This window comes from Rutilus rutilus (assembly GCF_951802725.1).
Source record: "Rutilus rutilus genome assembly, chromosome: 7".
Lineage (NCBI taxonomy): Eukaryota > Metazoa > Chordata > Actinopteri > Cypriniformes > Leuciscidae > Rutilus > Rutilus rutilus.
This window is the reverse complement of record NC_140221.1, coordinates 8,122,505-8,136,949: the sequence shown is the minus strand read 5'-3', so window position 1 is coordinate 8,136,949 and position 14,445 is coordinate 8,122,505. Positions and strand designations below refer to the sequence as shown.

Here is a 14,445-nt window from a genome sequence, read left to right as displayed (position 1 = left end):
AAAAAATATTTTATGATCAAAACTCTATAGTTCATTGTGGGGGCAAATCATATAATGCAATGCAATTCCTCAAAAGTCTGATGTATCATATTTGATACTCATTTTACCTTGTATGTATGGATAATCAAGTAAACCTAAGGTGCTTTAGTCAGCAAGTTTTCCAGGGTTCATATTGAAATGTTACTAATGTAAAATTTCTTACATTTTACTTTATAAAAAACAGTAGAGATTTCACAGCAAAAAGGGAGACGGAGTAGAATTTTACTAAAAGCCCTTTTACTTGCTAATAAAATATGAACTATCAATCAGATGACAGAAGACATGTAGTAGATTGTGTACAACAGGTTTTTTCAGCAAAGTTTTGATCACGTTGATAGTTTAGAGGCCTTCGAAATTTGCTTATCGAATATGATACAGTATGCTTTATAGGGTTCATCTATTTTCTCTTATCACAGCTTAATATGCAGAGAACTGTAAGTAAACCATTAGCAGCTTGATCTCCCCAAAACTAAAAGTATAAATACTGTGTCTCTGGTGCTATAAAAAACAGCCAGCAAAGCAACGTTGGCTCAACCAATGGTGTGCGTTTGGGGCGGGATCACCTTTTTGGCTGACCAATGGCAGTTGGGGGATTGTTTAAAAATCGTTTTAAAAACAATTTTTCTTTTTCAATTCCGTTTCGGAACACTGGTAGCGCAGAAATTACATGCTTCAGCTTTAACTCATCACATAACTAATGTTCATTTTAGCTGAGGCATTAGGCCTGGATCACATGGTTCCTGTGCCGTACCGGAAAATCGCCTGTGATCCTGAGGCGGTGGAGATCATTGGAATTCCAGACAAGATTCCCTTCAAGAGACCATGCACTTACGGTGTGCCTAAACTCAAACGGATCCTGGAGGAAAGGCATGCTGTCCGCTTCGTTGTCAGAAGGTTCGAGGCTCCATCTGAACATACTTTTATTTTGAGAACTAATCTTGACCTGACTAAGGAGATTTCCTTACATAGCTACATTAGTGACATAGCTGCTCGATTAAGTACCAACATAGTTAAACTGCAACAGCGGCAGTGTGATTTGTAGCTCTTCCAATTTCAACGTGTGACGGTGGTGTCAAGAGATTGAATTACTGATAACCTTTCATTTTTGGTCATGTAATTAACTGTGGGGCTCATTGAAAATGAATCCAGATATTGGTACTGGATATACTGAGTTTTTAATTTGCTTCATCAAAAAAAAAAAAAAAAAAAAAAAAAAAAGTCTAGCCGTCTTTGCCATCTGGCAGAGCAGCACTAGGCATCCAAAGTGGAGCGTCATGCTGGTTGTAACCGCTGCCATACATGAGCCAGCGTGGAGCCGCTGATTTGGCATAATGAGGAAATCTCCTGCTGTTCGGCACCAGACATGCGTAGACAGCATTTCAGATTTTTAATATGTTTAAGCTGGTCTTACAGGAACTAACAATTTTCTTTTTTCTTTTCTTAGAATGTTTGATGAACGGATTTTTACTGGTAGGTGTTTCCTGGACCAGAATCCATCTGACTTATTACATTGTAATAGCATTGTTATAACATAACTTTTTTTTTTATGTGCCGTTGTTACACTGTAGTTATACATTTAAGTACTGAGTAATATTAAGTAACTACATGTACTTACTAAAGGGTTAGGATTAGGGTTTGATTTGGTTTAGGGTTAGTTTCATGTAATTTATAGTTATTACTATAGTAACTACATGTAACAATGACACTGTAAAATAAAGTGTTACCCATAACTTTGTACCTTTTCTGAACTGTAAGCGCAAATGTCTTTTTGATATCTTAAGGAGCTATTTTTACCCCATCTGACCCTTAACTACCTACACTCATTGGTGTGACCTAGGGGTGTCCATGGTTAACCGATTAACCGATTAACCGTTAAAAATTGCGTAACCGAGTGAAACATTTTGCTCGGTTAAGTGGCGTCAATGGCGTGCACTGAATTTAGTTGTAATACATTTTTGCACCACCAGAGACCGCTAGACCAGTTTTCTAATATGAAGCGGGCAAAGAAAGCGCGCGTCCGAGAGTGAAGGCTGTGCGAGAGTGAAGGCTGTGCGCGAGCGTGCGCGAGCCAGAAACAAACATAGTATCCGCGCCACTGATGGCAGCACAATAATATCTGTCTGCAGAGCCGCAGAGCCACAGCTTTACCCCAGCAGTTTTACCTCGAGCATGCGCAATTTCATCACAACAGTTTTACCCACAGAGTCCGTTTACCGTTACATTAACCCATACAATTTGTATTATGCATTTCCTAAACATGTACTTGCTAATCAAACACTTTATCTGAACAAACTACTAATCTATAAAACACAATCGGTCTTCCGACCTTTTACTATTGTGTTGATATGCGCGAGGGAGAGAGAGCAATGCAGCGCTCGTGTTGTTTGAAGGCGGTGAGAGTGCGCGCGCGCGGCCAGGGCTCTCTCTCTCTGTTTGTTCTTATGCTCCCTGTCCACTGATCTAAATAATTAGTTGTTACGACGACTTATTTGTTCCCTCGTTTTAATAAATCGTGGACACGTTGAACAAATTCCCTCCCTCATTTTGATTTAACGAATTACAACGTGGCCAAAAACAGTTTGATACTATTAATTAGTGAATGCTAAAGACCTATTTTTTGTGAATTGGTGAATATTCAGGTGAATTATTTCGTGGCCACGAATTAATAATAATTATTAAACTGTTTTTCTTACCTGTGAAGATAGCTCTTCAGTGAAGGCCGACTATTCTCGTACAGCTTTTTATTCCTTTTTTTGGTGTGTGTGTGTGTGTGTGTGTGTGTGTGTGAACGGGTGAATATTCAGGTGAATTGTTTCGTGGCCACGAATTAATAATACCTCCGCACGTTTTACAAGACCCTTCTCGATCGCAGCGGCAACGAGCACTTTGATCACTTGATTTAAAAAACAAAACATTTCAGCGCTAGATCGCCAAAAAAAAAAAAAAAAAAAAACGAACGAACGAAATGAATGCTCTGCTAGTTAACTGGAGATGTTTTGTTTATTTGTATTGGTATTCCTGCCGCGAGATGTTTCAAAAGTGGTGGGGACAATACAATATCGACCTTAGAAAATAGTGGTGGGGTCGTGGGGATATGTCTCACCCGCAAATTACGCCTATCTCGGGGTTGCGGCGCGCACACTATGGTTAACCGAGTATTAACCGCTAAGGGCCTCGGTTAACGGTTAATGAAAAACTTGAAAACGTGCAGCCCTAGTGTGACCTATTATAATCAAGTTGGCAAATGGCAATTTTTTTACATAACGTACAGTATGTAGTATGTGTATGTTAAACTTGTCTTTTCACATTCTTTGTAAGCTGCTGGTAAAGTAGCTAAGGAGGAGGGCAAACAGGATGGTGTCGGCCTCGAGGACGGTTTCCCAGATGGCCTCAGGGTGCCGAGCTCTTCCCTAGAGCTGGTCAGCAACACTCACAGTAGCAGGTATCAATTTACCTTGCCTGTCACCACAGAAGAACAGTATTGCTATGTTCTTAGATAGTTTGCATTTTTATGATGTAATGATGCACTGTAATGATGCACCTGTAATGATGCACTGACAGAACGTTTTGACTGAAAATATGAACCGAAACTACTGAAACAGATCTGGTAACTTTGACAAGCCCAAAAAATGTGACAATAAATTAAATGAATGAATGAATTAAAACTTATTTTTACATTTTCCCTATTAAAACAAAGCAACCATATTTGCATACATTTTCCTTGTAAGCAATAACTGTCATGGATATTGGTTTATTCGGACATATTGCAAACATGTTTTCGGACATATTGCAAACATGTACTTGCCCATGTACACAGACAGTGAGAGACTCTAAACATCCCATGTTAGGCTGTGCTTATATTATAAAAAATAAATTAAAACGAGTTAGAGTTAATGAGTAAAGGCCTGTTTATACCTAGAATAATGACTCTAATAATGATAACAATCACTACATTAGCATCAACACCAACAAACAATATCGTTCTGTTTATTATAAGCATGATAAACGGTTTTATCATCTGCTGCTTTAAAAGCTCTAGCTCTTTAAAGGAGGATGGATTCTGATTGGCTGTCAATGTTTTATCATTCATCAGCTTGGGGAAATAAAACCTTTGTGAAAGTGATTCCAACAATATTGCTCTGTGCTGTTTTTGTTATAGTTGTGGTGTGAACTTTGCTATTATTTTACATTTAGATATCTTTATCATCCTTGGTGTGAATGAGCCTTAGTTCTTTATTCTCGGTTTTTCTGCAGATATTTATTTGATTTAAAAAATGTATAGGCTAACAGAATGTATAGTTCTTCAAAACAAACCATTTAAAATGAGAATTTAGCCTTTTTAAGTGTGTCAGAAGTTCTACTTTAGGCCAAGAAATCTCATTTGGGTGCATCACTTTTTTTCCCTGTAATTAAGAAGAAAGTAGAAAGGTAACTAATACAGTTTTTTTTTTTTTTTTTTCAGATCGACTAGCTCCTGTGTCAGTCCTTTGGCTGAGTGTGAAGCAGGTAGATCTTCTGCTCATCGTTTTAATGCAACTTTGGCTTCTGCACTGCAGTTTTATGAATCTGTAACTTATTTTAAATGTAAAAACCAAAATAATTCATTATGATTTATTTTCCAGGGCCATCTGGAGACTGTCTGCCTTTGAAAAAGATCAAAACAGAACCCCCGGATGGTGAAATTATCCAGGTGACAGTGCCAGGTATGGGCTCCCAGTCCCACAGCAAGGCTCACACTGAGAGTTTTAATATTTCGGCCCTGGCATCTCAAGTTGTGTTGTCTTTTTGGCGTTATTGTTAGTTGACAACAATCATCATTTGTGCAGAAATTTAAATAAAGTTTTGAGTTGAACGCAGCATGAAATCCCTGTAGGTCGACTGGATATGAAGGCATTAGCATATTCCACTTACTCGCAGAGGCATTTGCCTTTGATGGTTGCCTCCTGATTTAAAAATATTTGCTCTCATTTTCCACCCTGCTGTGCAGTGATCTGAGCCTTTGAGGACAGGCAGGGCATTTTGCATTACATGGCACATTTATTGGCTAAACACTGTGAACTGAAGGAACATCATATATAAACTGCAAATTTGAGCTCAAGTGCTACATTAACAGTGTTCTGGCCAAATATAATACTTTCTCCATCTCTGAATCCAATTCCAAACACCCGTCAAACAAACTCAATCAATCCTTGATATATAAAATCAATTCCAGACTGGTTTTTCTGTCGTTTGGTATCCTATTTCACTTGGAAATATGTCATACTAATATGGAACGATTATGAATGCTGCATAATGTCGAATTTAAACACATCCTGAAATCAAATCGGGCCCTATTTACTTTCTTAATGAATGTCACTGGTTTATACAAAATGTACCTTTCAAAAGTTTGGGGTCAGTCAATATTTTTTTTTAAGAAATGTGTATTTTTTTTGTTGCAAGGATGCATTACATTGATCAAAAGTGACAGCAAAGATATTTACTGTGTTTAATTAAAAATATAATCATGGTTTCCACAAAAAATATTAACCAGCACAACTGTTTTTAACATTGATAATAATAAGAAATGTTTCTTGAGCACCCAATCAGCATACTAGAATGTAATGTGACACTGAAGAAAATTCAGCTTTGCCATTAATTAATTACATTTTAAAATAAATTTAAATAAAAAATTGTTGTTTAAAATTGTAATAATATTAAAATGTATATTACAGTTTTTTGACCAAATAAACTCAGCCTTGGTGAGCATAATATTTTTCGTTTTCACTATTCTCATAGTAGACAAGTTATCAATGTTTTCAAAAAAAATAAATAATGAATCAATTTTATCAGCATAACTTTTTCTTACTTTTTACAGTTCGAAGTCAAATTCAAGTGAACACATCATATTGTCTAAACTGAAAGCATTTTGAGTGCCATTTTATTTTTAAATTGACATCCATATCCGCCTCTCTCTCTCATTCTCTATTCCTGTCTTTCTCTCATCCTCTACTCTCAGAGTCCAGTGCTTCTACAGAGGAGCCAAGTGAGCCTCAGGCTGAGCGGGTGACCCCTGACCTCTGTCATCCCAAGGAGCCTGAAGCAGGTAACAGCATACTAGCCTTCTTACCTTATATCTGAATGTAGTTCCATATCCATCTTTTTTCTCTTGCCTCCAGTGGTACATTGATAATCCCAAACATATGACATATCAAAGCCTCTAATATAACCCTCTCCAATTTCTCATCCAGTTACAAATCCCTCCATCCCGTCTATACCTGCCCTCCTACAAGCTTTAATGCCCGTCTCATAATCTTTATATGCACATGTACGTGTCAGTCCAACTAACTGTCAAGTCCATTCTTGTAAGACATTCATTTCAGTGAGCTTATGCTTAACACAGGGATATTAAATGCTGATTTAGCCACTGCGTTGTGTGGAGAAACCATGTCCTAATCTCTCAAAAGGAATTGTACATGAGTACGAACCTCTGTGAAGATCGAAACAGGATGTACAAAAAAACAAACATTTTTACCAGTGATAATAACATAGGTTGAAATGTGGTAAGACAAGAGTTTTACATTTCTTATTTTAACACCAAACCCAATACCCCAGACTTAACCCAAACAGTTGTCCCAGCCCTAGTCAGATCCGATGTGAAACCTGTTCCCCATGCTGTGCTAGTTCTCCCACTACATTAAACCCACATCCAATAGAACTCCCTAAATAGACTCCCAGTGTTAGTGCCCCTAATATATAGAAATATACTGTGAGTTGATATGAACGCTTAACCACTGTCATGTGTATTAACAGGTTTCATTGGTTATGGAAAATCAGGGAGTTTTATAGTTCTTTGCCAGGCCTAGAAAACAAATCTTTATGTTGTTAGAATATTTTGTCATAGCTTAGATATAGCTCTTTTTTAGAGTAAAACTTGCAGGTAAAAGCAAGTGATTTCTGATTCTTTTGATTTGGATCTTTTCAGTGCTATTTTGGTACTGAATTATTTTATTATTTATATACTAATATACTATTTATATATATATATATATATATATATATATATATATATATATATATACATATTTTATTTTATTTCAATTAATAAAAAAGATGTTTAATCGTTTTAGCTAACAATATTAATGCTGGTTCTGTCCCATGAATCTGATCACAAATTGGTCTGAATGATTTATTAGCGAATCAGTCTGAATCTAAATTATTGAATTTTTTTGTTACTATGGAAAAGTCATGGAAATTCATTGGTCACAAAGTGTGCTTTATACAAAATGGATTTAATATTTAATGTTTTATATATAATGATATAAATATAATCTGTTATTACATTTTAGTTTATATATATATATATATTTTTTTTTAAGATTTTTAAACAATAATTAATTAGCAAATTACCATTAAAAAACAAAACAATTTGTACACGAGTCAGGTGTAGAAACCTGGTGTTGTTGAAGCGTACATATTGACTCACAGATGAAGTATTTTGACTCATAATTAATAACACTGGATTTATTATGTTGAAGTTTGCATTACACAAATGGTCACTGGAGTAAACCACAGGTGAGTTGAATCATCAAAACATCTCCAGCAAAGAAGAATTGAACTCATGTGTTTTTGATCAAATCATACACATAGGAATACTTCCCATGTGCTTCGCTGATGGTAATATCATTCTGTTTATATCTCTGCAGAAGATTTAACGCCGAAATCTACACCACAAGGGCTCAAGAGAGCTGTTGAAGGTAAAACTCCATTTTGAATTGTCACTCAGGTTTGTCTTCAGATATTATGGGCTGTTGGTGTGATTGTCCTCCCTTTTCCCCAGAAGACATCGGAGAGATGATCCTTCAGCTGCGAAAGCAAGTCGAGAGCCTTTTCAGCTCCAAGTACAGTGAGTCATGGACTTACTCACCGTATCAATTGCAATCAACTGTGGCGGCAACCTGCAAATCTGCCAGTTACAGATTCCTCTGGCTTAAAATATACACGGATCGCAGAATTCATAATAGTTTGTCAAATCATCTATCTTTCTCATTCTAGGTGAGACTCTTGGTCTGCCTGAACCGGCTAAAGTGCCATACTCCAAGTTCCAGATGTACCCAGATGACCTGTATGTCACTGGGCTGCCAGAAGGGATGACTTTTCGAAGGCCGAACTGTTTTGGGGCAGCAAAACTCCGGAAGATTCTTGCCGCCAGTAGTCAGATTACATTTGTTATCAAGAGGTATAGTCATACAGAACACGTTAAAATGATCAAACAAGTTTGTTCAGACTTACACAAAACACTACACTACGATGTTTCAGAAAGCGCCTTGACAATCATGTGCCTTTTTTTATCTGTTTGTCAGGCCAGAATTGTTGACAGAACAAGTAAAAAATGAAGGTGCCTCTAAGACGACCTCTGATTCAGGTAAACTAACTTTTTTAATTTTACTTTACATATTTAACTTTATGTAGGGCTGTCACGATTCCTCTTAAATTTGAGTACTCGATTTAAAAAAAATCCTCGATTACAATTTGCCCGTGTTGATTAACCGGCAAAATACCAGAAGTGGTGCATTCCACAGACGAGAATCTATGAACCGCATTATTAGACCGCTTTCAGAGGCTGCACGATATATTTTAACCATTTAAAAATCATAACATGGAATAGTGCTATTGTGAATCACACAGTTAAATAAACATATATGCGCTGCGAGTTTCAGGGTGAAGCGCGGCTCTTTATTTACATGCTGCAGGTTACGAGTTTCTTCCGTCTCAGAGCGGCTCCGTTCACAGTAAATGCTGCTCCACACAAACTCAGTCTCTGCATTTGCTGTTTGTTTGTGCTTTGTGTTTCATGCAAAGTGTTGCACTGTTATCATTTACATGCGTGCAGCTCAGTTAACACACTCCATCTCTGCATATGTTTGGGTTGCTTATAACGTTCATCTGGGAACGAATTGTGCGTCATTTCACCAGATTTGCAACATTTTTAAATCTATGCCAACACAGGAGAATACATCAATATATCTCAAAATCATCACGATTTCAAAATAAAAGTTTAAACCCTCGCTCTGAGTTTGCATGTTCTGATATCCACATGTTCTTGTTCAAGAAATGACTGTGGCTGTAGTATTTTTATCGTAAAGAATTGGCCAGATATTAAAGATTAAATGTAAATTTCAGTTAAATGTTATTTAATTGATAATAACAGGGCAATATTAAACAAGGATTTGAACTGCTGTAAAGTAACAACCAGACCAGGCCGTTGGCGCCCTCTGTAGGCATTTGTAAGCTGATCATGTTTATATTATGTAATTACATTATGTATTTTAACAGTGTTGTTTAATACAATCATATGATTATTGCCTCATTGTTATTATACCTATGTATTTTAATGGTTATTGTTCACTTAGGTCTATTTTTATTTCCACAAAAAAACTGATTACTCGATTAATCGTCAAAATAATCGACCGATTACTCTTATACCAAAATAATCGTTAGTGACAGACCTAATTTTATTTTATTTTATAAACCAATTGTCCTATGTATGGTCATTTTGTTTCCATTTTGTGTGTATTCCTTGTTTTATCCAAAATATCACTTACTAATCTAATATAATGCTCCTTTTGATTAAATCTTCAGCAGAAACCGACTCTAAAGACCAATCAGATGACCCGGGACCTGCCTCCAAAAGACCAGGATTCTCAGGTATCACCGTGATTAAGTTATCAGGTGTTGTACATAGTAAGTTTGCGACTTTATTGCATCCTGACTGAATGAAAAGATTCAGTTTATCCTTGTGCCACGTGTCTGTCTTTTGGATGCCAGTTCATGTTCAAAACGCCATTCCCTCCTGTCCTTTCCCGATATGCTTTCACTAAACCGTTGGCTTTTCTACCATTGTTCTGCCCTCAGACAGTTTAGAGGCCAAGCTCTCCCGTATCGACTTGGCGAACACACTGCGAGAGCAGGTCCAAGACCTGTTCAACAGGAAATACGGCGAGGCACTGGGCATTAAGTATCCTGTGCAAGTGCCTTACAAGAGGATCAAGAGTAACCCTGGCTCAGTGATTATCGAGGGCTTGCCCCCTGGCATCCCCTTCAGAAAACCCTGTACCTTCGGCTCACAAAATCTAGAGAGGATATTAGCGGTGGCAGACAAGATCTCTTTCAGCATTACACGGTGAAGCACTGCACCAAGTTTTTGAAAAGCTTTTAAGCAAAAAAAATAAACAGAATAAAGTGAACATGGATTAATTTGTGTAATATATTGGGTTTATTTAAGATTTACGAAGTCTTTACTGTCTTTTCAGGCCTTTCCAAGGGCTTATTCCCAAGCCAGGTAAGCAGTCGAAATCTAATAGCACATCTTTATTTAAAAGTGTCTATATTTTGGCTGAATTACTCATGGAAATAACTTAATCAAATCATTTTTATTTTGCCAGCACCACGAAGAATAACCATATTAAAGAAAGGTTACACCCCAATAAGCGGTGAGAATACAGCATCATTTACTATGTGTATATATATATATATATATATATAACACATATATGATATAATATATACAAATAAATATATATATATATATATATATATATATATATATTTATTTTTTTTACTTGCAAATTTACTACTACACTTGCAAATATATTACCATACAAAAATATTTTTTTAATGCTTTTGGAAAAAGTCTCTTATGCACACCAAAGCTGCATGTATTTGATAAATATAGTAAAACAGTAATATTGTGAAATATTATTACAATTTAAAATAACTTTTCTATTTTAATATATATTTTAAAAAGTATTTTATTCCTGTGATGCAAAGTTGAATTTTCAGCATCATTACTCAGAAATCATGATCCTTCAGAAATCATTCTAATATGCTGATTTGCTGCTCAAGAAACATTTCTTATTATTAGCAATTTTTATTTTATTTTTTATCTGTGATACATTTTTTCCCCAGGATTCTTTGATAAATATAAAGTAAAACAATAACAGCAATCTTTTCACTTGTATAAAATTGCCCATTATTATAAAAATGTTTTATTCAAAATATTTAATCATTTATAATTTTCTTAAATATATTTTAAAATGATAAAATAACCCATATCCAGGGTATTTCCTTTGAAAAAATAAAACCGCATCAAGTCTTGCCTCAAGATTGAATGCATAAAAGCATAAAAGGTTATTTTAATGTTGAATCTGTCAGTGAACTTATATTAAATATCCTTACACTTAAATATTTTATCACTGTCCAACAGAAGAAGATGAGGTCAACCGAATGGGAGAGAAAGTGATATTAAGGGAACAAGTTAAAGAGCTCTTCAATAAGAAATATGGTACGTTAATTACTAATAAACTGATTTATTCTTTTGTGCAAATGTGTTTTTGTCCTTTTGAAAATATTCCAATGCTTCATATGTGAATGTGTCGTGTTCAGGTGAAGCTTTGGATTTGGATCGCTCAGTCATTGTTCCGTACAAGTTAATCCGTGCCAATCCAGGCTCGCTGGAGGTGTGTGGACTTCCGGATGATATCCCCTTCAGGAATCCCAATACTTATGACATAGTTCGGTTGGAAAAAATCCTGCAGGTCCAAGATGAAATTACCTTCAATATCAAAACCCCCCTACAGTAAGTGCAGTGCCGGATGTGATTACAGTGATTATGTTGGATGAACAATGTTTGCAAGTGTTGTTTGATCTCATTGATTTTTGTCTTTGTTTAGGCCTTTCACAGAGTTGTGTACTCAATCTTGTAATAAAGGTAAGAGCCTTTATTTGTTATTAAACATTTTAAGTAATGTGTAGAAATGTGTGCAAATGTTTACATCTTCTTTTGCAGAAGGTAAAGAAGTGTCTACGAATCGACGCAAACGTAAACGAGTACTTGACAACAGTCAAGCATCCATGGCCACTAGAGCAGACTCAGCACTATCAACCAATCAGATTCCTGTCATGGTATGCAAACACATTACAGGAGCGCTTTTCTATTTACACTTTTTTAAAAATACTTTACGTCATCATAAAAGGCATTTAAACCCAGCTTACTTTCAGAATGCGACATTTTGTTGAACAGGATATTCAGTGAGGAAGAAATGTGGGGTGGGACTCGATTTTATCAGACAGGAATTAATTGTGTTTTGAAAAGTGGGTGATATGGACAGAATGGAGCCAGACTAAATAGTCATTTCTGTATAGTTTAACATTACACTACTGTTCAAAAGTTTGGGGTCAGTAAGCTTTGTACGATTTTTTTTTAAAGAAATTAATACTTTTATTCAGCAAGGTGCGTTAAATTGAACATATAAATTTATATATATAAATTGTGTATATATACGTACATATATATATATATACACACACACACACACACACACATGTGTATATATATATATATATATAATTATATAATATAAGATAATTAAGCTTTGCAATCACAGGAATAAATTGCATTTTAAAATATATTAAATATTAAACCGTTATTTTAAATTGTAATACTATTTCACAATATTACTGTTTTTACTGTATTTTTGATCAAATAAATGCAATCTTTTTTTTTTTTGTAGCCTATATTAAAAGAGAAAACGTTATTTTAAATTGTAACAGTATTTCACAATATTACTGTTTTTACTGTATTTTTGATCAAATTAAAAGTTCAATACAATTGACTCCATTTACGGTCTTAAAGGGATAGTTCACCCAAAAATTCCATCATCATTTACTCAGTTTCTTTCTTCTGTTGAACACAAAAGAGTATATTTTGAAGAATGTCGGTAACCAAACAGTGTCTGGTCTCTACTGACTTCCATATATATATATATATATATATATTCAATTGTATTGAACTTTCATGTCAACCTTCAAAATTGCTATTTTCGCCATTAAAATGTCCTCCTCCTTTTTCTTTTTCTTTTCCCAGCAATGGCCCATGTACATGGTGGACTACAGCGGAGTGAATGTTCAAGTTCCTGGCAAAGTCAAATACTAAATAACTTTCCGATGCCGTACGGAAGACTTTCACCATTATGGGACCTTTTTTAATGTTTCTGAATGCTAAATTCAGCTTTCTCCAGAGCTGTGGCAGATCGGGCGGCTCGCGCATGGAGACACCTGTGTGTTCTGGCAGGTGTTAGAGAGTGTGAACTGCTGGATGCAGTTGTTTCTGAATGAAGTGCTAATGATGGAAAAACACAGCAGTAAATCAATCGGCCAGTGCTCTAATACTCAAGAGGAATAGTTCTCGTCCTCATGTCAGTCCAAACCTCAATGCTTTTTAACTGAAAAAAGAGCAACATGCAGGTCTGGAATGACATGAGGGTAACCATTCCTTCAAGAGGTTGTTTGTAAAAGGAGTAGCCGTTATTTAAGTATCAGATGAACTATATTGCTTTGCCACCAGGATTTGTGACAGCAGATCCTGGACACAATCATGGTTAAATAACCATCTCATAAAGAGCAGTAAGAATGAGATTTGGGATTTGTTTTTTCCCCAAATAATAATCACTGTTGGGATACACAGCCTTGTTTGGTGCCGAGAGCTCGTACAGTACTACGTACGTACTATACGACGCGTGTAGTTGTCTGGGTCTCATGCCTTGCAAATGTTTGTATTGTTATTTATTTATTTATTTAAATAAAAACTTGTATACGCAGGGAATGTAAACTTACCACATTCAGTACAGAGCATAAAGTACTGAATAACACGACTAATGATGCTAAAAACAGCTAGCTACTGTATGTATTCGGAGAGAAACTTCTGCTTCAGGTTTCAGTATGTCAAGTTGGAAAACCCTAACATGATAGCACTAACTTATATTCAATCGAGAGACTTTTTTTGTATTATTTTAGCTTTGTACGTTACTCTCAAGTTCGTTAAAGTAAGGCAAAGTGAGATATTTCACAGAGAAAACATCATGAATGTATTGTTTGTAAAGGAAAGAATGCTATAATGTTATTCTGTAATGACTGTCTCTGGAATCGCCAGTATTTATATGCTGTACCCTAATGCCATTTAGGCCTTTCAAATAAAATGTGTTGCCTTGCGTTTGTTTTTGCTTGTTTGTTTGTTTGACTTTTATCATGAGTGTGTATTAGGATGCCTTATTGCATAGTAGTTAAAGAATTCTGATATATATATATATATATTTCAGATGGAAAATAGATGAATAATGTTCCAAACACATCAGGGTTGAGGCCATCATTAGCACCATCTGCTGGGCAAAAGGCAACATCACATTTTCAATGGTGCAGAAATTTTACTTTTAATTAAAATTGACCACTTTTACGCCTGGTTTCACATACAGGACTTAAGCCAGGATTAGGTCTAAGTTAATTAGGACATTTAAGTAGCTTTTATAAACGTGCCTTAGGGGGGAAAACACATTACTGGTGTGCATCTTGAGACGTAACAATTTGACATGTTTT

At 35.6% G+C, this 14,445-nt stretch overlaps 1 protein-coding gene across 4 annotated transcripts in view; it reads left to right on the top strand.

Annotated features, from left to right (window-relative positions):
• The window catches only part of gtf2ird1 (GTF2I repeat domain containing 1), a 29,094-nt gene extending 15,029 nt beyond the window's left edge, over positions 1 to 14,065 (top strand). For 2 of the 4 annotated variants that reach the window (XM_084414448.1, XM_084414447.1), the window contains exons 9-27: positions 750 to 933; positions 1,484 to 1,509; positions 3,358 to 3,481; positions 4,502 to 4,545; positions 4,662 to 4,742; positions 6,035 to 6,121; positions 7,722 to 7,772; positions 7,856 to 7,921; positions 8,071 to 8,254; positions 8,379 to 8,440; positions 9,658 to 9,723; positions 9,931 to 10,198; positions 10,329 to 10,357; positions 10,461 to 10,508; positions 11,282 to 11,359; positions 11,461 to 11,653; positions 11,748 to 11,785; positions 11,864 to 11,979; positions 12,941 to 14,065. In XM_084414448.1, the coding sequence (XP_084270574.1) occupies positions 750 to 933; positions 1,484 to 1,509; positions 3,358 to 3,481; positions 4,502 to 4,545; positions 4,662 to 4,742; positions 6,035 to 6,121; positions 7,722 to 7,772; positions 7,856 to 7,921; positions 8,071 to 8,254; positions 8,379 to 8,440; positions 9,658 to 9,723; positions 9,931 to 10,198; positions 10,329 to 10,357; positions 10,461 to 10,508; positions 11,282 to 11,359; positions 11,461 to 11,653; positions 11,748 to 11,785; positions 11,864 to 11,979; positions 12,941 to 13,009 (1,814 nt within the window). In that variant the 3' untranslated portion in view covers positions 13,010 to 14,065. The remainder of the gene's footprint in view (positions 1 to 749; positions 934 to 1,483; positions 1,510 to 3,357; positions 3,482 to 4,501; positions 4,546 to 4,661; positions 4,743 to 6,034; positions 6,122 to 7,721; positions 7,773 to 7,855; positions 7,922 to 8,070; positions 8,255 to 8,378; positions 8,441 to 9,657; positions 9,724 to 9,930; positions 10,199 to 10,328; positions 10,358 to 10,460; positions 10,509 to 11,281; positions 11,360 to 11,460; positions 11,654 to 11,747; positions 11,786 to 11,863; positions 11,980 to 12,940) is intronic. The other 2 variants (XM_084414449.1, XM_084414450.1) reach the window with 2 other exon arrangements.
• Positions 14,066 to 14,445: the final 380 nt, after the last annotated feature.